This window comes from Vipera berus, assembly GCF_964194415.1.
Source record: "Vipera berus genome assembly, chromosome: 14".
Classification (NCBI taxonomy): domain Eukaryota; kingdom Metazoa; phylum Chordata; class Lepidosauria; order Squamata; family Viperidae; genus Vipera; species Vipera berus.
The window spans coordinates 9,922,621-9,948,359 of NC_138217.1; the positions used below are offsets into that span (position 1 = coordinate 9,922,621).

At 46.9% G+C, this 25,739-nt stretch overlaps 1 protein-coding gene across 2 annotated transcripts; it reads right to left on the minus strand.

The window, feature by feature from the left end:
• Positions 1-984: 984 nt before the first annotated feature.
• On the minus strand, positions 985-24,690 carry RNFT2 (ring finger protein, transmembrane 2). Of its 2 annotated transcripts, none has more exons than XM_081338667.1 (9): positions 24,510-24,690; positions 20,609-21,084; positions 19,285-19,361; positions 18,531-18,631; positions 16,397-16,550; positions 10,101-10,250; positions 6,310-6,375; positions 4,377-4,478; positions 985-3,357 (listed from the first exon to the last, which is right to left on the minus strand). In XM_081338667.1, exons 1-9 carry the CDS (start codon positions 24,590-24,592, stop codon positions 3,220-3,222), a joined length of 1,347 nt encoding a protein of 448 aa, XP_081194793.1. In that variant the 5' UTR covers positions 24,593-24,690; the 3' UTR covers positions 985-3,219. The 2 variants fall into 2 exon arrangements, with proteins under 2 accessions (XP_081194793.1, XP_081194792.1); XM_081338666.1 differs by having other exon boundaries at positions 985-3,398.
• Positions 24,691-25,739: the final 1,049 nt, after the last annotated feature.

Genomic DNA, 25,739 nt, shown 5'->3' on the forward strand with positions numbered 1-25,739 from the left:
CTCCGAGTTTCTAAATCTCATTTCCACCATAGATAAATTTGTTTCACCAGGCCATCGAGAGGTGTCTTTCACCAGGCTATTTCATTAACGTGGGGACCTTGGCGCTCTCTGAGCTGGGTGGTTTCCTTGCAGACGTTTCCTTGCCTAACTAGGTAACATCATCAGTGGTAAAAGGGCGTAGGGTTTGTGGAGATGAGGAGGAGGAGGAGGAGGAGGAGGAGGAGGAGGAGAACAGCTGTGGGGTCCTTGGTGCTCTCTGAGCTGGGTTGTTTTCTTGCAGACATTTCATTACCCAACTAGGTAACATCATCAGTGGTAGAATGGAGCAGCGTTTGCCGTCCTTTTTAATCTACTGGTGAGTAGACAAACCAGTGAGCTTTATATAAAATAAAAATGAAAATGAAAGCAATCTCCATTCCCTGCTAGCCCTGATGATGTTACCTAGTTCGGGTCATGAAACGTCTGCAAGAAAACCACCAAGCTCAGAGAGCATCAAGGACCCCTTATTTCAACTTTGAGCTACAAAGGTTCTCCTCTCTTGGTGTTCCGTTAATGTGAAATGAGGCCATTTCACATTAACGTTCACTCCATCCGATTTTTAATGCCATGGCATGAGGAGGTTTCTCTCTCTAAGTTAAAAGTTAGTCGGAACACATGCCAAACAAGCAAGAACTAAATATTTCAAATAAATACGCAGGGAAACTTTCGGCTGCAAGAAGCTACGGATGGGTTTTCAAAAATTCCTTAGGTAGAAATGGCTTCTACCCTAGAGATAAGGAACTGCTGACAAACAGCCAACCAGATTAAAAGGCAGCTGTGTGATCTTTCCAAGATATGAAAGACTTTGAATTTAGAATCCCTTTCAAATCTCATTGAGGTATCTTGCAGATGGAATGGAATACGTTTCAAAATTCCATCTGCGGTTCGACAGGGCTTATTCCTCCCCCTTTTGTAAAAGGAATTTCCTATGCTGGAGACTTTGTACATATTTATATTGACTTTATTAAAAAAAATAATAAGAATAAGATTCCAGTTGTTGGATTTATTTATGGTTATTATTATTATTATTATTATTATTATTATTCTGTGTCAATTCATTCTTCAGAACATTCGGAGAGAGCGTGCCGAAAGATGGGATCTGTGCAAATGAAACCTTTGCGGGAGGGAATAGGAAGAAGCTTGCATTCCTATGAAATTAGATGTCGGTCCGTACTAAATTCATTCATTACACACACAAGGCCACACACAATGTCCATCTTGCAAGCTAAATTAGGGCGAAGCATAACAACTTTGGTGGCCATTGACGTGATCCTCCTCCTCACAGCAGAAATACAAGTCCTTGACTTACAACCCATTCATTTAGCGACTGTTGGAAGGTACAACAGCATTGAGACCAGTCCTCACACTTACAACCGCCATCCCCATAATCGTGGGGTGAACTGGGTGATAATCATGTCATTGATGAACTGGGTAAGTCTAGTTTAATGAAGAGAAGGACCAGGGGTGACATGATAGCAGGGTTCCAGTATCTCAGGGGCTGCCACATCTGCAAGAAAAGAACTAAACATCTGCAAGAAAAGAACCAAGCTCAGAGAGCACCAAGGACCCCACATAAAACCAGACAAATCTTGCCTTTGTGTTCAAATGTTTCAGAAGTTAGGGCACCACGGGCCCATTGTATGCAGCAAAGATTAAAACTCTGTATTTTGCAATTTCTTCCCACCAATCGTTTCCTCAGCCCTGTCTTTTTAAAAAAAATGGCGTTGGAGTTTAGCTTTCTCGAAACCATCTCCAAAACCATCCTGCCATCGTTTGGTGCACAGGAAATTGCAAATCTAGGAGGCCACCTCCAAACCAAATCATGCAAATTAATTTTTTCTTCTTAGCTTTCTTCAGACTGTGAATGAGGTGTGCACAGTTGACTTGTTCTCAATACATCTGGGTAAATGAAGTTTTATTAGCAGTTTAGATGTGAAACACAACGAAATAAATATTCCACCCAACTTCTGAACGACAAAGCCCAGGGGAACTAGGGCAGATGCTGTATTCTCAGACCATCGCATACAAACAGAGGGATGACAACAATCACTTGGGACCATCTTTTCAAAGCAGCTCATCTGGACGAAAGGAAATCAAAATTTCTCTCACAACATCCAAATGATCCTGCTGGATTAGAGATGAAATTCATTGACATCTAGTCTTTGTTTCCACATGTGGATACGCTCAGGCCTTGAAGACAGTGGTCCTTTCCTACTGCTGTATCCTGTATGACTAAATACCTCTAGATATAAAGGGTCTATTTAGACCTCACAATTAGTAGCCAGTGGTAGAGGTATTTGTGGAACTGGCCCAACTCCACACCTTGTCACTGTGAGTGCCATCAGTTAATTACCTACCTTTGTGATTCTCCCTCCCCACCCCTATATTTCTCAAAAGCTATATAAGAGAGAGCAATAGCATTTAGACTTCTAGACCACCTCATAGTGCTTTATAGCACTCTCTGGGTGCTTTACAATGTCAGCATATGGCCCCCGACAAGCTGGGTCCCCATTTTAGCGACCTCAGAAGGACGGAAGGCTGAATCAACCTTTAGCCAGTCAGAATTAAACTCCTGGCAGGGGGCAGAGTCAGCCTGCAATGCTACATTCTAACCACTGGGGGAGAGGGAGGGAGGGGGAGGGAGGAAAGAGAAAGAAAAAGAAAGAAAGAGAAAGGAAGGAAGGAAAAGAAAGAAAAGGAAGGAGAGGGGGAAGGAAGGAAGATCACAATAACACTTAGACTTATATACCGCTTCATGCTTTACAGCCCTCTCTAAGTGGTTTACAAAGTCAGCATTTTGCCCCCAACAATCTGGGTCCTCATTTTACCAACTTCAGAAGGATGGAAGGCTGAGTCAGCCTTGAGCCTGTCAGGATCGAACTCCTGACTGTGGGCAGAGTTTGCCTGCAATGCTGCACTTTACACCACTGAGCCCCCAGGGCTCCTGGTGACAGAACAGATGTACTCGGTATCTCAAGTAAGTACCCTGTTGTTTTGGATTAAAGCAGTCCAACGAGCAAGGAAGGACCAAAAGGAAGTCAATGTTCAAGTTTCCACCAATTAATTACTGATGCTCCAGAGAGAAGATGAAGGACTAGCAACTTGCCTGACACAGGAAGGGGAAGCTTACAGCGATTCCACAGAGATATTCTGAAGAATGCTCCCTCTTACCCTTCCTGGCTAGGATGTCTTCTCGGCAAACATCTCATGGAGTATCCTGCAAGTCAGTACACCTGGAAATGAGCAGAAGTGGTGCCGTCCTTCCAACACCGCAGGGTTTCCACAGCTACAGAGCGGCAGAGTGGACAGGTCTTCTCCCGGTCAAACCAGAGGCAGAGGCATTCTTCACAGAAAACATGCTGCAAAGATGAAAAAAAGAACACGTGGGTAGGACAGGACGGGCGACGTCACCAGAGGAACCCAGGCTAAACCATTAAGTTGAAGCAGACGGCTGCAATGGTCAATAGAATAGACTAGAGCTGGGAGGGACCTTGGAGGTCTTCTAGTCCAGCCCCCTGCTCAAGCAGGAGAACCTACACCATCTCAGACAAGTGACTGTCTAGCCTCTTCTTAAAAATCTCCAGCGATGGAGCGCCCACGATTTCTGGAGGCAAAGCTGTTCCACTGGTTGATTGTCCTCACTGTCAGGAAGTTTCTCCTTAATTCCAGGTTGCTTCTCTCTTTGATTAGAATAGAATAGAGCTGCGAGGGACCTTGGAGGTCTTCTAGTCCAGCTCCCTGCTCAAGCAGGAGAACCTACACCATCTCAGACAAGTGACTGTCTAGCCTCTTCTTAAAAATCTCCAGTGATGGAGCGCCCACGATTTCTGGTGGCAAAGCTGTTCCACTGGTTGATTGTCCTCACTGTCAGGAAATTTCTCCTTAATTCCAGGTTGCTTCTCTCTTTGATCAGTTTCCAACCCTTGTTTCTGGTCCTTCCCTCTGGTGCTCTGGTAAACAACCTGGCCCCCTCTGCCTTGTGGCAGCCCCTCAGATACTGGAACGCTGCTATCCTGTCTCCCCTATTTCTTCTTTTCTTTAGACTGGCCAAACCCACGTCCGTTCTTTGTTGGCTTCCTTGTCGTTACCAAAGAGAACATGTGTGGATCTTCCATGAAATTGTCAGCGGAGCTAGATCTGAAGAAGACCCCCCCCCCTTTTTTTAAAAACAAAACAAAACTGGAAGCTCACATTATTTCTCCTTCTGGCCGTTTCCCCACCCCCCTCCCCAATTCCTCTGCTCTATCCCCCATGACTACCGTGATCAGAGTTTCATGGGTCCCAATCGTCTTGGGCTTCTCCAGAAGCCACAATGAACAACCAACCCTCATAGTTACCTGGCATAAGAGCATCACCGCTTCTCTAAATTCAGCCTGGCAGATGGCACAGATGTCTCCCGCTTCGCTGCACTGCTGGTTGGTCGCGCGGACCCCGTAGCTCTGTCGAAGGGAAGAAAGCTCAGAGTTAAGAGGACACATCGCTGGAGGAAGATGTGGAGATGGGCACCAAGACAGGTGCCTTGATAGGAGACGCTAGCTGATGGATAGAAGAAAAGGCCTGGGCTACGTGATCTTTGTAGTGTAGAAGAGGAATGGCAGATCCAGACGCCCCTGTGCTGGATCCCCAACACAGCAGCTCAACCTTGGGAGACTCATTTCCCACCACGCCTCAAATTCTGCATAAAACACAAGAGGAAGGAAACACTGAAGTAAAGACTAATCAGAATAAGAGAGCTGGAAGGGACCTTGGAGGTCTTCTAGTCCAACCCTCTGCTCAAGCAGAAAACCCTAAACTATTTCAGACAAATGGCTATCCAATCTCTTCTTAAAAGCCTCTAGTGATGGAACAACTTCTGGAGGCAAGTCATTCCACGGATTAATTGTTCTCACTGTCAGGAAGTTTCTCCTTAGTTCTAGGTTGCTTCTCTCCTTGATTAGTTTCCATCCGTTGCTTCTTCTCCTGCCTTCTGGAGCTTTGGAGAATAGCTTGACTCCCTCTTCTTTATGGCAACCCCTGAGATATTGGAACCACCAAGAGCCTTGGTGGAGCAGTGGGCTAATGCCTCAAGTAACACCAGCTGCCTGCAATTAGTGCAGGTTCGAGTCCCACCAGGCTCAAGGTTGACTCAGCCTTCCATCCTTCCGAGGTAGGTAAAATGAGGACCCAGATTGTTGGGGGCAATTAAGCTGACTTTGTAATAATGCCGCTTGGGGTGTGTGTGAAAGCCCTAACAAGCAGGCATATACATAGAATGAAGGCTACTGCTAAGCTTGTAAGCCGCCCTGAGTCTTCGGAGAAGGGCGGGATATAAATGGAATTAAAACAAAAAACAAAAAAAAACATTGCTATCCAGTCACACACACCCTGGTCCTTTTCATTAAACTGAACATCCCCAATTCCTGCAACCGTCCTTCCTATGTTTTATCCTCCAGGCCCCTGATCATCTTTGTTGCTCTTCTCTGCACTCTTTCCAGAGACTTTCCAGTTGAAAACAAGGGATGGTTGTTTCTTCCTGAGCGCGATTTTGTTCACTCACTCACTCACACACACAAACAAAATAAGTTTGTGATGCGCTCAGCCACTGCATCAAAAGGCTCGGAGGATAAGTCTGAAATCTGGGTGCCCAAGCTAAGAATACGGGCCAGCGAGCAGAAAGGGGGCATAATTTCTCGAGGGAGACAAAAGGCAGAAAAAGAAGGGGGACTGGAAGGCAGACGCGGTCTCCTGCTTCAATTCTTCTCCGACGTGAGTGTTGAAGGCGCTTCCTTCGTTTCAGGAAGGAGTAGAAAATCATAATATCAGCAGCCAGTGGCAGCTGATTCCCCTCGTGCCTGTCCATCCCTCCTTCAAATCCTCAAAAACAATTCTTATTATTATTATCAAAATGGCTTGACAGCGAATTCCACACTCGGCTCTTCCTTACCGGTCGGAGGTGAGGAGCTTTATTTTTTATTTTATTTTAATTCCATTTATATCCCGCCCTTCTCCGAAGACTCAGGGCGGCTTACAAGCTTAGCAGTAGCTTTCATTCTATGTATATGCCTGCTTATTAGGGCTTTCGCCCCCCCCCCCAAAGCAGCATTATTACAAAGTCAGCTTAATTGCCCCCAACAATCTGGGTCCTCAAACTCAAACTCCCCACAGAAATCGGGAGGGCTGAGTTTTCCAAGCCCCACCTCTCCACTTAACCCAAGAACAACAACTTCCTGTGCAGTTGCCAAAAGGGTAGAGTTACCTCAAGTCTAGAATGGCGAACAGCTGCTTACCCACCTGCGGCGCACAGAGGACCCTGACGGCCCGGGTCACGCTTCCCACTCGGCCGCAGATGTCAAAAGACTAGAATGGAAGAGGGAGAAGGAGAAAGTCAGGTGAAGGGGGGAGGCTGCAACGGAGGAGGATAAAAGTTTTCGTTGGCCACGTACTCGAGCTGAACTGCTAATGCAGGTTGCCAGGCCGGGTATGACGCGACACAATGCAGGAGAATTCAAAGGACAAAACGCAGAGGGGAGGGAAGAAAAAAATGCCTTTCCTGACGCAAGGGGCAAACGTGGTACTGGCAAGACAGGAGATGGCCCTGTAGCACAGCGGCTCCCAAGCTTTTGGGCACCGGGCAGCCGATTCCGTGGCTTTTCCATGGACCGGAGGTGGGATGTGGTTTTGTGTGCTGACTGCATCCCATGGATGGGGCTTCGCTTATAATGATGATGATGATGATGATGATGATGATGGACCTTGGAGGTCCCTGCTCAGGCAGAAACCCTATACCATTTCAGACAAAGGGCTTCACCGCTTCTGGAGGCAGGTTGTTCCACAGGTTAATTGTTCTAACTGTCAGGAAGTTTCTCCTTAGTTCCAGGTTGCTTCTCTCCTTGACTAGTTTCCATCTGTGGCTTCTTGTCCTGCTTTCAGGGGCTTTGGAGAATAGCTTGACTCCCTCTTCTTTGGGGCAGCCCCTGAGATATTGGAAGGCTGCTATCATGTCCCCCCTCGTCGTTCTCTTCATTAAACTGGACATTCCCAATTCCAGCAGCCGTTCCTTATATGTTTTTGCCTCCAGTCCTCTAACCATCTTTGTTTGCTTGGACCAGTTTCTGACATGCCACAGACCAGTGATGGTCCAGGGACCGGGTGCTGGGGACCCTTGGTCTAGCAGGCTTAGCCAAAATTAGTAAGCCAGGTTTGATTTCCATGCACCATGGGATGCCGAATCCTACTCTATAGATCAGAGGGTCTGTCTATACAAGGAGTAGGCCACATCTGAACAGGATGAGATCACATCTGAGATCCCAGCCTCCAGAAGGACTACAGAAGATCATCGAGCGATCTGAAGCAGAGGTCCCCAACCTTTTGGGCATCACCAGGGACCGGTTCCATGGAGAGAGGTTTTTTCCACAGACCGGAGAGTGAGTGGTTTTGTGTGCTGCCTGCATGGGACTTTCCTTGTTTGTGCAGACCGGTTGCTGGCATGCCGTGGCCCGGTACCGGTCCACAGACTGGGGTTTGGGGACCCCTGATCTGGAGGACCACATAAAGTCGTCCATAAACAGGTGAAGTCAACAGAAGGGGTGTGGCTGATTGGGGGTGGGTGGGTCCCATTTCATGGGCTTCTAAGAATGGGGAAGAGAGCAGAAGGCCTCCAAGTGGGAGATGGCTCCTTGCTACTTCCAAAATCAATTTTAAATTGCACCGTCAAAACTGGCCCCCTTTGCTATCAGTTGCGCGGGTGCTATCAAGGGCAGCTGGGGCCCTGAAAATCTATTTTCATTCCTTATTACCTGAGTTGAAAGGCAGTGGCTGTTGGGAGAGAGGATCCCCCACCTTCCTCTCTGGTCCTTTTCATAGGAAGGGGGGAACCTTCTCGTTGTGACCCTTTTGCCCTCACGTCACATAATTAAGCCATGTTCAGTGGTCAATCTGTGCCAGTCGCGTGTGAAAGACCAGGTTCACGTATGAAGGTCCAATCAAACCGATTGAGTGTTGCTCATGCCTATGCACAGGATCTTCCCAACTAACGGCTGGCAGCCTGCTAGGAGTTAGTTAAGGATCAATAGAGTTCAAGGGAGGTTGGATTTAGTTCACTTGTGGCTACGTAGGGATTCTAGGCTGATGCCCCTCTTGACTCCACCTCCAGGTTTTGCCCCTCCTTTTCCTCCAGTGCCTGACTCAAAAGAAACTGAATCCAATCCAGCAAGGAGGAAGATCTGGAATTGCTAAAAATGCCTCTAGCCCTTCTCTCTCTCTCTCTCTCTCTCTCTCTCTCTCTCTCTCTCTCTCTCTCTCTCTCTCTCTCTCTCTCTCTCTCTCTCTTTCTTTCTTTTTTTCTTTCTCTCTTTCTTTCTTTCTTTTTGCATTTACAGGAAGACAATTATACGTATTAAAGATTCACAGACGACTAACCAAACAGCCAAGAACTATGTGGCATCTTAAAGGCTTCAACACATTTATGACTGTACAAGCTTTCCCAAGCCAGCTGATCAGTGCAAGCGTATTCATGTCAATTTCTTCCGGAGAATAAATTTGGAAGTCTTTCAGGGACCCTGAATCTCTCTTGTTGCTTGGGGTGGACTCCACAGAAGTTATACACAATGACATATTATTATTACTACCCATGTTTCTCTGTTTCGTGCCTAGGTTGGCACCAAAACAGGCTCAATGTTGATTGAAGAGTGATTGCCAACAAATGATTTTAACTAAAAATGAGGGGGGGGGGAGGAAATTGCTTCTTTTTCCAAAACAGCTTGGCATAAAGAATGGATCGCTTAATGGGATGGCCAGAGTTGTTATCACAACCTTGCTAAGTGAAAGTGGCAAGTCATCCTGATGCCAGCCAGGCTCAGCTAAATCCCACCAGCTTCTTTAGGTTGGTTCGAGTAAAATGAATATTTAAATGACTTCCGAGAAATAATTTTGCTGCCTGATTTACAAGAATCAGCAGGCAAAGCTTATCACGGATCCAAGCTGAGTTGGTCACCGGGACCAACTTTTGACTTCTCAGCTTTTGGACTCGTGGCTGGAGCCCAGGGAACTTCTCTCTGGCCGAGTATGTGCTGTTCTGTGTGCGGTATTTATACTGCCTGCCCTAAGTGGCTTTTCAGATGTTGATTGGGGTGTGTTGATGGCTGGCTTTTGAGTCGTCATTTGCTTGTGCTGCCCAGCCCTCGCCTTCTAAGTATTTGATAGGCTGGTGGTAAATCAGCCCTCCCATTGACTGATGAGGGGGGCCTGTTTCCCAGGCTTCAATCCCTTCCCTGGCTGTTTTTGTACCTGCTCGTCCGACAATCTTAGTAGCTTCAAAACTGAATGTATGTCCTTTATTCCATGAGTTTGAGTCTCCTTGTCTGACCTCTCACTTGTGTTCTTGCAATCTGGTGGGTAACTTCCTCCCCATCTGTCCTACATAGTCACAGGGGCAATCCGTGCAGGGGATTCAGTAGATTTAGCCACTTACGACGGGCAGTATAAATACCGCACACAGAACGGCACACACCCTGCTAGAGAGATGGGCTCCAACACGAATCCAAAAGCTTGGAAGACAAAACCCCTGGTCCCAGTGGTCATTTTTAAAAGTGTGGTTGACACCCAGAAAACGTCATCTTTGGGCCCTTCCTTCAAAAGTTAAGACTCTGGCCTGCCCGTTCTCTTTTGAAGAAGCACAAGTTATGTCCCATCTCCGAAACTTTTGTTTTGATCTTTGGGTTAAGAAAAATATTGTCGTGTTGTTGGAGTCTAATGACTGAAGAGCAACAAGTATGGCTGCTTAAGAGGGGGACAAGTTTTGGGGGAAAGTATTGCAGCACAACTTCAGAGCAACCAAAGGTGCTTTTTCAGCAGGCAACTGGACTTTGTTTTTCCTTGAAGATGTTTCTCTTCTCACCCAAGAAGCTTCTTCAGTTCTGACTAAAGAACCCAGGCTTAGGGTCAGCCAGAACTGAAGAAGCTTCTTGGATGAGAAGCGAAACGTCTTCAAGGAAAAACAAAGTCCAGTTGCCTTTTGAAGGAGCACCTTTGGGGCAACCTGGGATGACGGAGGATCTCCATAGACATTCAGAGTGACCACTCACTTTGCAGAGGCTGTACATGATGATAAGACTTCCCCCCAGGAAATAGCTGCTGGATGGATCATCCCCCATGATGTACTTATACCACAGCTGGATTGGGACCAGGGAACGGAACAACTGGCTTATTTCTTCAATGACCAGGTAGAACTTCCCCTGCAAGAGAGAGAAGGAGAAAACAGGAGTAGGAGAAGAGGCATCAAATGCTAAGCACATTGATTTGTGCTTCTTAGATTGTAAGCCGCCCTGAGTCTTCGAAGGGCGGGATATAAATGGGATTTAAAAAAAACAAAAAACTTCTGCTCCCTTTGGCAAGAGAATCCGGCCCAAGGAACAAAGTAGGTCTTATTTGGAGGAGCCCTTAAATACCTCATAATATAGGTAAAGGCTGAGGAAATGCTGGCGGGGGAATTCTGGGAGTTGAAGTCCACCAGCCTTAAAGTGGCCAAGGTTGGACACCCCCCCCCCGGTTTAATGTTTCTCCGTACAACGAAAGTCCCTCTTTTCTAAACAGACAGGCAGTCAGCTTCGGTGTGCAAGGCTGCTTTCAAAGTCACCCACAATAACGTCTGAAGAGCTTCCATCATCCAGAAGCAGGCCGAGATGTGTTGGTTGCGTGTTTGTTTTGTTTTTTTAAGGAAAGCGAGCGTGTCTCCTCGTTTTGCTTCCCCCGTTGTTGTTTTGTTTGGCTCGAAAGGGACCCTCCAAAACTCAAGATGCCACTAGAGGCAATTCAGGACTGTCTAACTGTTCCAACACAGAGGCTGCTTGGCTGAACTCAAGCCTTCTCTCCGGGGAGCTGCAAAGCAATTTTGATCGGTGTTTACCTTCTGCTCGGCGGCCCCTTTGGGAAAGGAAGGACAATTTGAAAATAAAGTCGTCATATCTTCCTTTCTGGGGAATTGCTGCCCTTTCGCCTCTCCTGCTTAGAGCAACTTTGCCTCCCTCGCCCTCTTTCCTGGCTACCCAAGCAGAGCAATCGGTGGGGGTGGGTGGGGGGGCTTTTCATAGTACAGGGGTCCTTGCCTTGACAACTGTTCCTTTAGTGACCCTTCACAGTTACAACGGCACAGGGGAAAGCGACTTACAAATCGCCTTGCGCTTATGACCACTGCAGCATCCTCGTGCTCGTGGGATTAAAATTCAGGCGCTCAGCCTCCGGCTCGTATTTATGACCGTCGCAGTGTCCCCGGGTGTGTGTGTGAGTGTGTTTGTGTGTGTGTATGTGTGACGCCATCCCCTTTGGCAACCTTCTGACAATTGAAGTCAAGGGGGGGGAGTCAGATTGACTTAACAACCCTGCTGCTAACATAACAACTGCTGTGACTCTCCTTAAAAACGAGGGCACGGCATCATCTCGATATTCCCCTTGGCCCGCAACCCGTGCACCTTCTCAGCCTCGGTTCGACAAAGGTCGGGATCCTGGAGAAAGCTGTTTCGAGCAACCTCCAGTCCAGCAAGAAACCAGTAGGAACTGGGAGGGGGAAGATGAGAGAGCGCCCCTTAGGGGCCAGGAGAAGAGCAGCGACAGGCCCTGCCAGTTTCTCCTATTTGTTCCCCCCCCCCCGGCCCGGATGAGATCACTCGGAGGCTGTTCTTGTCCGCTGAACGCACTGAAGCCCAGAGAGAACTTCGGCATTCTCATGATCTCATATCCTGGGGGAACGCGGAGTGAAGTCACGCCAGCATGCCTGCTCCAAAGCCGAGCCGAGCCGTCAGACCCCGGGGGGGGGGACATAGCGCCACATATCTGCAGTGGCAACCAAGAGGAGTCCCAGGGCGAGGCCACTTAGCAGATTTAATGTGGAGGGTTTGGAGCAACCTTGAAGTTAAAGGCAGATGGGGGGGGGGGAATGAGGTTTTTTCCTCTTCCCCCAGGGAAGAAAAGATGCAACAAGCTGGCTAAACGTACGTGGTTGAAACTATGTCAGTTTGGCCACTCTGTGTACCCGACGAAGTGAGCTGTAGCTGATGCCTCTTTATGCCTCTTAATAACGTTGAGTAAAACAACAACAACAACAACAAAACAAAACAAAACAAAAAAAAACTACAGGTAGTTTGATTTGCAACATTTAGTGAGGGTTCGAAGTTAAAATGGCACTGGAAAAAGGGGACTTAGGACCCTTTTTTTCATACTGCAGCAGTGGTCACCTGATCAAAATTCGGCCGCTTGGCAATTGACTCATATTTACGACGGTCGCAGTGTCCCGGGGGTGGTGGTGGTGGTGGTCACGTGATCCTCCTTTTTGCGACCTTCTGACCAGCAAAGTCCATGTGGGAAGCCAGGTTCAACAACTGGGTTCCTAACTAAACAACTGCAGCGATTCGCTTAGTGACTGTGGCAAGAGAAGTTGTGAAATGGGGCAAAACTCACTTAACTAATGTCTCACTTAGTGACGGAAATTTTGGGGTTCAATTGCTGTCATAAGCTGAGGACTACCTATATTAGCCTTGGTGGAGCAGTGGGCTAATGCCTCCTTAAGTAACACCAGCTGCCTGCAATGAGTGCAGGTTCGAGTCCCACCAGGCTCAAGGTTGACTCAGCCTTCCATCCTTCCGAGGTAGGTAAAATGAGGACCCAGATTGTTGGGGGCAATTAAGCTGACTTTGTAATAATGCCGCTTGGGGTGTGTGTGTGAAAGCCCTAATAAGCAGGCATATACATAGAATGAAGGCTGTTGCTAAGCTTGTAAGCCGCCCTGAGTCTTCGGAGAAGGGCGGGATATAAATGGAATTAAAATAAAAGTAAAATAAAAAATTATCCTCTCTCTCTCTCTCTCTCTCTCTCTCTCTCTCTCTCTCTCTCTCTCTCTCTAGCAAGTGGTCTCCTTTGATTCATCAAACCTTGACTAAAGGACGGAGCTGGCTTTGCGTAATGTGCAAACTTCCCCCAAACTTAGACAAAGCGGTTTTTTTAGCCCATTTAAAAAAAAGGCAGCCGCTCCTTTGGAACACACCCGATGGAGACCAGCCGATCCATCACAAAAAAAAAAAACAACACACAACAACAACCCAAAAACCAACCCTCCCCATATTCACCATGTTACTCAGGGCCCTGCCAAATGTTCTCTTGTGTGCCTCTTAGAAATGCAGACTTAGGGCGATGAGGTTTTTTTTTTTCCCCCCTTCGTTCTAAACCGGGAAGCTGAAGAGCATCCAGGAAAGTTGTGACGAAGTGGCACAGAGCAGGTGCGTCCTTCTGTTCCTCGGGAGGAATACGACGGGCCCCCCTCTCCAAAGTTGAACGCCCCCCCCGATTAAAAACAAACAACGCGCCGTTGCCGTTTTTTGCTCCCATTGAAAATGAATTAAAGTAAATTAAAACGGCCCGAGCCATGTGGCTGCCGCAGGGACCTATTGTTCTCCACCAGGCAAATGACAGAATTTCATTTGCTCGGCTAAGAAGTGACAGCTTGAGGGGTGTGAAGCAAGAAGGAGGAAGGGGAGTGGGGTGGGGGGTGAGGGGTGGGGGAAAGGAAAGGCATACTCTTAGTAGTGGGAATTTAGGAACTGCCAGATGCCTGGATTTCTCACTTGCCCGGTTCCTGAATCATTTTGCTAAATATTCACGAAACATACAGCAGCAACGTCCTGCTACTGCCAGGCTGACAATAACTTACGGGTTTGCTTTCCAAACAGGCGCATTCAATTTTGTCTTAAAAAAAGAAAAGACAAAAAAAAAACAGAGGAAAAAAAATGCTTTGACACATTTCTCGTGGAGAGTTATGGGGTTCTCGCACCTTCCTCAGTCGAGAAAACTTCAAAGACTCCTCCAGAGCAAGTTTGCTAGGGTGGTTTCGGGGCTAGCCTAGGAACCAGGAGACGGCGAGTTCTAGTCCTGCCTTAGGCATGAACGCCGGCTGGGTGAGTTGACTTTGGGCCAGTCACCAGGAGACGGTAAGTTCTAGTCCAGCCTTAGATAGGAAACCCAACCGGGTGACTTTGGGCCAGTCACCAGGAGACGGTGAGTTCTAGTCCTGCCTTAGGCATGAACGCCGGCTGGGTGACTTTGGGCCAGTCACCAGGAGGCGGTGAGTTCTAGTCCTGCCTTAGATAGGAAACCCAACCGGGTGACTTTGGGCCAGTCACCAGGAGACGGTGAGTTCTAGTCCTGCCTTAGGCATGAACGCTGGCTGGGTGACTTTGGGCCAGTCACCAGGAGACGGTGAGCTCTAGTCCAGCCTTAGAAAGGAAACCCAACCGGTTCTAGTCCTGCCTTAGGCATGAACACCGGCTGAGTGACCTTGGATCAGTCTCTCGCAGCCCAAGTCACCTCACAGAGATTCTTGTTGTGGGGAAAATAGGAAGAGGAACAAATATGAGGTACGTTTGCTACTGAGTTATTTATAAACAATAAGAAAGGAGGGATAAAAATCAAGTTCATTCATTCATCTGCGTCACAGCTGCCAACGGTCACTGTACAAGACAGTTGCTAAGACATGAAATCAGCCCAACCCACCTCACAGGGACATCGTTGTGAAGAAAATAGGAGAGAAATAGGAAGGTGTGTTGGATAGGTTCCCCTGCCTTGAGTTATTTGCAAAAATAATAAAGGTGGGATACAAATAAATGTCCGATTATTACTCTTTGTCTACCCTTTGTGGCTGAACGTCCATGTTGGGTGGCAGAAGATGCCCCAATTCCAGCTGCCAACCACATCAAAGAACGGCTTTTTGCCACAGTTCTCTGATCATTGACCAATATGCTGGGTTAACGGACGCGCCGGCAGAATTACGCTGAGTTTTAAGTTTGTTTGGACGCTACGCACAACTTGCGAGAAGCTCTTTGCGCAGTCCACAGGGCTAAGCCCCATCCACCAAACTTTGCAAAGACCACACACGCACAAAGATAGAGGGACGTGCCCAACATGAAACAAGGCCAAACAATTGCAACTCAAGAGCGACCGGCGTCCCAAATCAGAAGATGCCATTCTGAAGAAGCATCTGTGCTGTGAGCTATTAGGGGACCCTCGACAGATGCAATCTCGCCAGCCCCCCTGATGTGGTTGGAAATACAGATGCAAGCTCTTTCTTCTGCTGGACAAGGATTAATGAGAACCTGGGACAGCTCGTAGACAAGCAAGCAAGGGCTGTGAACCTCTTCCAGCTTTGCCATTTGTCTTGGACCGATGATGGCTTATCGGCTCGCTTTCCTTTCCCCTCTCCTTCACTGGATTATCTGGTGCCCCAGCCCATTAATCTCCTCAAATAAAATCACCACCACCATCATCATCATCATCATCATCATCATCAGGGGAGAAATATCCTTGGAGCCCTGCCAGAGAGAAATTAAAAGTCCTTCTGAGCACTCTGGAGAACAGGGGCGAACCATTCCAGGCGACACCTCCATCATGGAGATTTCAGCCCTGGCAGAGTAATTAAACTGAGTATTTTTCATTGAAGCCCCATTTATCTTCATCGCCAAAGTTCACTGGCGGAGATGGGAGAGCAGAAAAATGGAAAGAAACTGGGAAGACTTGGGTGAGGGTCCTGGGTGGTCTCAGGAGGAGAATTAAGGGATTTGGACTTCAAGCGCTCTCATTTTTGTCCACGAAAACACAACTGTTGTTTGGCCAAACAGTTACTAGCAAGCAAGACGGATAAGAAATTGTTTGAGGGCTGAGTTATTAAGAAAAGGGTAGATTGATGAAGCCTTAGATCCCGCAGCAAGACAGGTGGTCCTTGACTTACAACAGCTGGCTTAGTGACCGTTCAAAGTGACGACGGCACTGATAAGGTGAGTTATGACCATTTTTCACACTTAACGACCGTGTTACTCGCACCACAACTGCAGCGATTCCCTGAATGACAGCGGCAAGGAAGATCGTAAAACAGGGCCAAACTCACTTTAACAATTGTCTCGCTTAACAGAAAAAAAAACGGGGCCAAACTCAACTTAACAAATGCCTCACTTAGCAACATAAACGTTGGGCTGCACTGTGGTCGTAACTTGAGGACTTCCTGTATTTGTGGGAAAGGACAGGATGAGAGAGCCGTTGCTTTTTTTTAGCAGACGCGGGAGGTCCACACACCCAGACCTAAACCAAGGCATAACCCAGGAAGTCCTCACTTTACGACTACAATGTGTACCGGAACTTTTGCAAGGTTGTTCTTGAGTGAGTCACCCCTGACCTTTTCTGCCAGGTGGTTAAGCCATCCCTGTGATTTTTAAGTAACTCCTGGATTTTTAAGTAACTCCTGGATCGTTCTGGAAGCCTAAAAAAAAAAACCTCCCCATTTTAAGACAATATTTCACAAGAACAGAGCCCCACTCCCAGCAGAGAAAGATCACAGCGCTACTACCTTTGATTTCATCGCAAGGATGATTTTGGGCAGGGCCACCACCAGGCACTTCAGAGCGATGGTGAGATACTTCAGGACAAAATCTGTGATGCCCACCATCCACATCAGGTCAAAGAAATCCAACCTCTCCAGATTGGGCTTCAGGAAAATGAGGCTGGAAAACAGCAAGGTGAACTCAACGGTGAAGCTACAAGTAAGCTTAAGTACGCCGGTAAAACAAAGATAAATGTGTCCGTGTTCCTAAATCAAATCATATTTTCAAACGTTGCAACAGAAATAATCCCCGCTTGAATATTGCAATAAATCTTTCCAGCGAGGCAATTCTGAATAAAAGGCAAACAAGGACAAAATCTGAAATTAAGTTAACATAATCATGGAAGGACCTGGAACACGAGCATTCAAAAAAAAAAAAAATTCTCAAGAAACACAAAAGTCCATTTGTGTCACTTTCAAGGGCAACGACTGACATCTTCTGCAGACTTCAAACTACATTTCAAATTTGGTTGCGGCACAATTTCATATGAGATGTGATAAAATAAAATAAAATAAAATAAAAAAACAGAGGGAAGGGAGAACCAAAACCAAAGTACTCACAATATGGCACAGCACTACAGGTAAAATTAAATCCTAAAAAACAAAACCAAATAAGCCAAAATGAATGAGCTAGTTTAAAAAAAAAATGAAATCCACATTAGATGACAGTAAATGAAGGAAAACTCAAAACACAATTAGATCTATGAGATTACAAAAAGAGGAACAGAACAGAGGGCAAGGAGATATGAAACCGACTTTATTCCTTTGTAGCAATTCAGATTTCAATTGGAAGCTCGTCTCTTTTATTTTACTGCTTTTTTGGGGAAATTCTTATAATCCGATGGATTAAAAATCTGCACCCATAAATATAGTTTGGGATTAAGTATTATCCTGGCAGATAGATAGGGTAATGGATCGAATAGGATAATTAATAGGATGTGATAATTGATAGAACTGGATAATGGGTAGGATAGGATTAGGTCACCATGACCTCATACAGCAAAATGGACATTGCCAACAAACTCAGAGTGCTTCGGTATGGTTAGGAGGGCACTTACTTTTCTAGGCTGTCCTATCTATGTCTCCTGGTAAAATACATGGGAAAATCCCATTGGAGGAAAATTCCACTTAGGGTTAGGGTTAGGTCACCATGAACTCATAGTGTTGTGATTCAGCGTCAGCCTGTGGTTTCAGCAGCTGAATCGGACAATTCTGAGGAGGAGGAGGGGTTTGGAGAGCCTTTGGTTGCAGATGCATCACAGAGCTCTCAGCCAGGCCCCTCCCGTCTTGTTCCTCCTCAGACCCAGCTGTGTGAGCCTGAAAGATTAGACGAAGACGATCCTCAGCTGGCTTTGTTCAAGGACGCTCGAAGCAGGAGGCAGACAAGCAGAAGTGAACAAAGGAAAGCAATGAGGCACCTTGGGAGGAGGCAAAGAGAAGCCACGCCCTGAGACTGTTGTTTAAAATGTGTGGGAGGTGCTGGTTGCTGAAGGCAACCGTTTGCAGAGCTTCTGATATAGTCTTGGTCTGTATTTGTTTTACTGTTTTGAACTGTTTCATTTAGTTTTTGTAAATAAATTTGGATGGCTTAATTCAAGCCTCTTGAATATAAGAAAGGGGTTGTCCCTGACATTTCTGCAGGGCCGGTTGTAGGCTGGAACAGAACACATAGAGCAAAATGGACATCGCCAACAAATTCAGAGTGCTTGGGTATGGTTAAGAGAGCACTTACTTTTCTAGGCTGCCCTATCTATGTCTCCTTGTAAAAATACATGGGAAAATCCCATTGGAGGAAAATTCAACTTAGGGATAGGGTTAGGTCACCATGAACTCAGAGAGCAAAATGGACATCACCAAGAAACTCGGAGTGCTTGGGTATGGTTAGGATAATGGATAGGATAATGGATAGGATAGGATAGGATAGGATAGGATAGGATAGGATAGGATAGGATAGGGAGGGGAGGACAAAGGAGGGCAGGGCAGGGCAATTAATCGGATAGGCTAGATAGGATAGGATAGGATAATTAATAGGACAGGACGTTGGCATTAGATGAAGAGAACAGTCCCTTTTTGTCAGAAGAGGAGGAAGCTGTTGACTCACCTGTTATAGAGCTGTTGGGAGTTGAAGGTGTAGAGCAAATACAGGGTGTTTCCTGCAAGGAAGACCAAGATCCAGAAAACCACGAAAATGGACCTCTTTTCCTAGAAGGAAAGAAAAACCACAATATGCGACTCTCCAACTTCTAACATTTCAGCTAAACTCGGTAGCTGTGAGAGCAACCAACATATTTCTGTGTGTGTGTGTGTGTGTGTGTGTGTGTGTGTGTGTGTGTGTGAGAGAGAGAGAGAGAGAGAGAGAGAGAGAGAGAGAGAGAGAGAGAGAGAGAGAGAATGTGAATCTTGCAAGTATGATCTCCTCTATCTCCTTTACAGCCTGAGAAAGTAGGGTGGGTCTCTTCTGAGTGTCTTCCTCCACCCATTATGCAGCTGTGGGCTATGCCATCTCTTATCTGACCATCCCCGAGGCAACATCCCTTGTCCTTCTGACTCTCACGGTCATTCTCACGTGTGTGTGTGTGTGTGTGTGTGTGTGTGTGTGTGTGTGTGAATCTTGCAAGTAGAATCTCCCCTGTCTCCTTTACAGCTTGATTAACTAGGGAGGGTCCTTCCTGAGCCTGTTTCTCCAGCCATTATACAGCTGTGGGCTACGCCGTCTCTTATCTCACTCTCCCTCCAGCGGCACAACTTCCCCGTTTGGCAAGGTCTTTCCATGACAGGTGGAGCAAAATTATGCCATGTGTCTTGCGAGAGGCCCGTTTCGGCCTCTTACTTCCCGAATCGCGGCCCGCACCCACCTTTAAAGAGACTTGTTCTCGAAGGGCTGAATTTGCATATGCAAATGTGCTGGCCATGCCCAGGCAGAGGGCAATCCCTGTAAGGGGAAACAGAGAGAGCGCTCAGTCTGACGTTCATGGCCTTAACAGCCGTTTCATTCTGCGTTCCCAGACAGGATCCTTCGGTTCCCATGCACCAGGATGGAATTTTGCCTCGCCTTCGTCATCCAGGTTCGAAGACACATGAGAACCGAATAGCAGGAAAAAAATAATTACAGAATCGGGAGGGACTTTGGAGGTCTTCTAGTCCAATTCCCTATTCAAGTAGAAGACCCTATACTAATTCAGACAAAATGCCCAACCCTCCCCGGTCTTTTCTTAAAGACCTCCAACAATGGAGCATCCACTTCTTCTGGTGGCAAGTCGTTCCACCGACTAATTCTTCTCACTCTCAGGAAATTTCTCCTTAATTCCAGGTTGCTTCTCCCCTTGATTAGTTTCCATCCGTTGCTTCTTGTTCCTGCCCTCAGGTGCTTTGGAGAACAGCTTGACTACTACTTCTTTGGGGCAACCCTTCGGATAGTGGAAGACTGCTATAACCGGGGCAAGAAGATGCTGATCTCTCTAGTTCAGCAGTTCCCAACCTTTTCTATACCCCGCACCCCTAGAACGCTTCTCATAATATTCTCGCACCCCTTACAAAAGCCTGAAATAACGGCACTGAATTATGCACGCACAGCATAATTTTGAAATTTCTAAAGCCAAGTTTTTGCGCCCCCTGGAATATCGTCTCGCACCCCCCCCAGTTGGGAACCCCTGCACCTAGCTGGTTAACCAAGTACTTTTATTCAGTAAGGCAAACTTGGGCAGCCCATAAATGCACATAAATACTAATAATCAATGCCTTGGTGGAGCAGTGGGCGAATGCCTCCTTAAGTAACACCAGCTGCCTGCAATTAGTGCAGGTTCGAGTCCCACCAGGCTCAAGGTTGACTCAGCCTTCCATCCTTCCGAGGTAGGTAAAATGAGGACCCAGATTGTTGGGGGCAATAAGCTGACTTTGTAATAATGCCGCTTGGGGGTGTGTGTGAAAGCCCTAATAAGCAGGCATATACATAGAATGAAGGCTAATGCTAAGCTTGTAAGCCGCCCTGAGTCTTCGGAGAAGGGCGGGATATAAATGGAATTAAAATAAATAAATAAATAAATAAATAAATAAATAAATAAATAAATAAATAAATAAAATAAAAAGAAGAAGAAGAGGGGGAGGGGTGAAATATAGCCAAATGCGTGCAAACCGCTTCTGGGAAGAGCCGCCATTCTCTCCTTCCGTCAAGCCCCTTACCCAGTTTGTGCTGGAAACAAAGTTTAGCCAGCAGGATCACGATGAAGGGCAAGCCGTCTTGCAGCCAGGAGATGACCACCTTCAACTCGGGGAGAGCCGGGGCCGGGGTGCCAGGCTGGTCATCGTGGGTCTCTTCCGCATGGCCGTGGCGGTCAGTGCCACTCATATGGAGCAGGGAGGGCCCTCTCTGGTGGCTGTGATGGTAATGATGGGCTGGCCGATAGTGATAGAGCCCCGCCTCTGTCCGGCTTGGCCCCTCCTCCCGGGGGGCAGGCATCTGGATGAAGACCTCGCCCCCTCCGGCTGAGGACCCAAGGAGCAAACTCGACTGGAAAGGGGTGGCCGAGATGCTGCCCGCTGGGATTCCCCCCAGCCCCGAGAAGAGCTGCGGAGAGGAGGGGGCTTCCGTCTTCAGGCTTTCGAAAACTCCCCCTTGGTCCACGCTGGCCTCCGAGGGGATGGCTTGGCTCCGGCTTCTGGAAGGCATGGGGGGTGGGGTGGGGTGGGGGGTGAGTGGGGAGGAGAAACAGCGCAGGTAGTCCTCACATCTATAACTTTCGGTTGCCCTTCAGAAATAAGTCCAGGTTGGTTGGGAGAAACCGATGGGAGATTCTGGAGAGTGGTGCATCCAGACAAATAGACAGTTATTTAAACAATCTATTCATTATTATTATTTTGGTCATGTTTATGCAGTGTATATTGGAGGGGGTTACCCTTTGAGAGACGAATGCAATGAAATCTCATTTTAATGTACGCTGATTAACGTACATTTAAAGTGACAATAAAGTTGTTATTCTATTCTATTCTATTCTATTCTATTCTATTCTATTCTATTCTATTCTATTCTATTCTATTCTATTTTCTATTCTATTCCATTCTGTTATTCTATTCTATTCTATTCTGTTCTGTTCTGTTCTGTTCTGTTCTGTTCTGTTCTGTTCTATTCTATTCTATTCTAGTTTTTCAACTACAGCTTTGTAATAGCCAAGAGTCACAACGTTGCAGTAGGGTAAAAAGAAAATAAATATTTCACTTTTTTTTTTCATCACAGCTTGGAATGACCGAGAGACACACAAACAGTTCTAGAAGCCGTATAGTATGATTTACAAAGCGCAGTGTCTGGCTGGGGAATTCTGGGAGTTGAAGTCTACACATCTGAAAAGTTGCCAAATTTGGAAATACAACAACAACAACACTGTGCTTTATACTTTATTCCGTCCCGGGATGCAAATCCAAAAAGCTCCCAAACCAAATTAAGTGAGAAAACAGTCTTGCCAAAACGATACCGAAACACAGTATCTCTTCACCTAAACAAAACCCAGAATGTATCATTGGGGATATTAATGTTTGTCTTCCTTTGCAGTTTCCTCGCCTTTTCATCTAGTCTAATGAAAAGAAGGACGAGGGAGGACACGATAGCAGCCTTCCAGTATCTCAGGGGCTGCCCCAAAGAAGAGGGAGTCAAGCTATTCTCCAAAGCGCCCGAAGGCAGGAAAAGAAGCAATGGATGGAAACTAACCAAGGAGAGAAGCAACCTGGAACTAAGGAGGAATTTCCTGACAGTTTTTTTTTCTTTTTCTTTCTTTCTTTCTTTCCTTCCTTTCTTTCTCTTTCCTTCCTTTTCTTTTTTTCCTTTCCTTCCTTTCTCTTTTTCTGTTTCTTTCTTTCCTTCTTTCCTCCTTTCCTTTCTCTTCCTTTCCTTCTTTCTTTTCCTTCTCTTTTCTTTTCTCCTTTCCTTCCCTTCCCTTCCTTTTCTATCTTTTCCTTTCCTTTCCTTTCCTTTCCTCTCCTCTCCTTTCCTTTCCTATCTTTTCTTTTCCTTTCCTCTCCTCTCCTTTCCTTTCCTATCTTTTCTTTTCCTTCCCTTCCCTTCTTTTATCTTCCTTTCTTTTCCTTCCCTTCCCTTCTTTTATCTTCCTTTCCTTTCCTTTCCTCTCCTCTCCTCTCCTTTCCTTTCTTTTCTTTTCCTTTCCTTCTTTCCTTTCCTTTCCTCTCCTCTCCTTTCCTTTCCTTTCCTATCTTTTCTTTCCCTTCCCTTCCCTTCTTTTATCTTCCTTTCCTTTCCTTCCCTTTCCTTCCTTTTCTATCTTTTCCTTTCCTTTCCTTTCCCTTCCCTTCTTTTATCTTCCTTTCCTTTCCTTTCCTTTCCTTTCCTTTCCTTTCCTTTCCTTTCCCTTCCTTACTGTTTGTGTTCCAATATTTGACAGGCTGTCATAAAGAAGTCCTTGTAAATCAAGGGCTCCCTGTGCAAAGCCATCCACTTAATGGAAAAGAAACATTCAGTGGACAGAAATGTCCTACAGTAAAAGAGAGTTGAAAAGGGACTTTACCAACGTTCGGCAATGTTGCGAAATCTCTCCGGATTGCCAAGCCTCGGGAGCTTTCTAAATTTAGAGCTGCTGGTTGCATGAAGGGAATTGGCCCCACTCTCGCCTTCTCCCCAAAGCTTTCCGCCGCTCCAAGCCCTCCTCTCTAGATCTCTCAAACCATGCCAAACCCTCCCCGGGCACCTCTTTCTAAGCCGAGATTTTTATAGCTAGGTTGCCATCTATACGTAACGAGGCTTTTCAACAAAGAAGATAAGCTCCTTCCGACGTGATCTAAAAACCTATTTGTTTGAACAAGCCGGCCTGGCCTGATGGGTTTGGGGTTTTAATTATTGTTTTTAAGTAATTTATTTATTGTATTTGGGCACTATGGTTTAATCTGTTTTTAATTTTTGTATTTTTGGTATTTATTGCCCTGTTCACCGCCCTGAGTCCTTCGGGAGAAGGGCGGTATACAAATTAAATTAAATACATAAATAAATAAGCAAAGGTCCAGTCAAAATGGCCCGATACTGGGCGAAGGTGGTTTGCTTTTAATCCTATTTATTTCGCCTGCTGTTTACGTGTGCTGTGTTTCTAGGACCTCTTTTTCTTTTTTAATTATTTTATCTGCTTGGTGTTGAATGCTACACGCCTGTTATTTGAAGATGCTTCTAACCTGAATCAAGAAAGCAACAAGGTTTTGTAGAAGTGGCTCTTGAGGTCCCAAGTTAACGAGAGGGTGCTTTTAAGAGTCCCGTTCGGTTTAACCCACACATGAGGTGGTCTCCACGCGCTCATCCGGAAACATGCTCAGGGCGATTGGAGAAACTGGTGGGAGGCCAACAGATTCCTGAGAGTGGTGCATTCAGACAAGCAGACAGTTATTAATATAACCCTTTCTCCAAAGCATTGGAAGGGAAGACAAGAAGCAACGGATGGAAACTAATCAAGGAGAGAAGCAACCTGGAATTCAGGAGGAATTTCCTGACAGTGAGGACAATTATCCAGTGGAACAGCTTTGCCTTCAGATATTGTGGGTGCTCCATCGCTGGAGGTTTTTAAGAAGAGACTGGACAACCATTAGTCTGAAATGGGATAGGGCAGAGGTCCCCAATTTTTGGGGCACCGGGGATCAGTTCCATGGAGAGCAGTTTTCCCGTGGTTTTGTGTGCTGCCTGCATCCTGCGGATGGGGCTTTGCTTGTTTGTGCGGATTGGTTGCTGGCATGCCGTGGCCTGGTACCGGTCCACGGACCGGGGGTTGGGGACTCCTGGTATAGGGTCTCCTGCTTGAGCAAGGGGTTGGACTAGAAGACCTCCAAGGTCCCTCCCAATTCTGTTATTAAAACAATCTATGTTCTTAATATTTTAAACGACAGCCCTTGGTGTATTATTGTAAGGTTAACATGTGATGTAGCTTAATCCAGGGGCCTCCAAACTTGACAATTTTAAGACTCGTGGACTTCAACTCCCAGAATGCTGCAGCCAGCCAGCAGGTATGGTAATGGATGATCTGCTTTAATGCCTGGCTTGTCTACTGCAACAGGTGCTTTCCGGGGCATAACTCACCTGCACGAATGATGGCGTGCTTACCTCTCAGGTGGAAGACCGTCGGTGATGCTGCTGTGCCGTCGCTGCATCTTTCTTAGCACTCTGAAACACAACACGCCCCACATCAACGTGGGAGATCAAGGACACCTGGTTTCAGAGAGGATTATGGGTTTCCAAGGAGGGGGCTGGGCCCTCAAAGACATAGCCTGGAGAGTCCCACCTGCAACAAAGAGCAGCCAAAGGCCACAGCATGAATCAAGAGATAAAAATCAAACTTCCCAAACTATGAATGCTTCTGGCTAAGGTGGGACTAGAACTCGCCATCTCCTGGCGATTGGCCCAAAGTCACTCAGCTGGTTTTCTTACTTAAGCAGGACTAGAACTCACCGTCTCCTGGTGATTGGCCCAAAGTCACCTTAGGACTTTGGCTAAGGTGGGACTAGAACTCACCATCTCCTGGTGATTGGCCCAAAGTCACTCAGCTGGTTTTCTTACTTAAGCAGGACTAGAACTCACCATCTCCCGGTTTCTAGGCCAGCACCTGAACCACAACAGGAGACTGCCTCTCTTTACCACTGGGAAGCCTGTTCAGCGCCTGGGTTCAAAGCTCCCATCAGATTCAGAAGCCAATGTAGATCAGTGATCCTTGGGTTAATTCAGGGGTCTTCCAACTTGGCCCTTTTAGGACTTGTGGACTTCAACTCCCAGAATTCCTCGGCCAGGCTGGCTGAGGAATTCTGGGAGTTGAAGTCCACAAGTCCTAAAAGGGCCAAGTTGGAAGACCCCTGGGTTAATTGATCGCCAAGGATGGCCAGGACAGCCAAACTGTATCTCCAGGTGTGCAGCTTCCAGGCGTGCAACTTGCAAAGCTTCCATCACTCCAGGTCAGGCCCTCAACATGCGGGTGGGGGGCGTTTGGTCACATGGGAGTGCAGATGCAAGTATCCTAGTAAATATTTGGGTCAGGGTACCCCTCTTTTAGTCTGGCCTGGGGGTATCCGGCGAAGTTCAAAGGCAAGAGATTCAAAGGAAGGACCCCAGTTGAGGGCCGAGTGGGGGTGGGCGTGAGGGGAGGCCACGATCGCTGCTTCGCTCCAGCATCCCATCCTATCCCCACCCCGCCCCCACCCCGCGATCTTCCTCCGGATTTTCCTTTTGAACCCCCCCACCCCGACCCCGGGAATCGAAAGAGGGCGAAACCAACGCGGCTTTCCCCGGTCCGCGCTGCGAAACGTGTTTGAGGGTCCCCACGTAGCCCTTTACCTGGTCCCC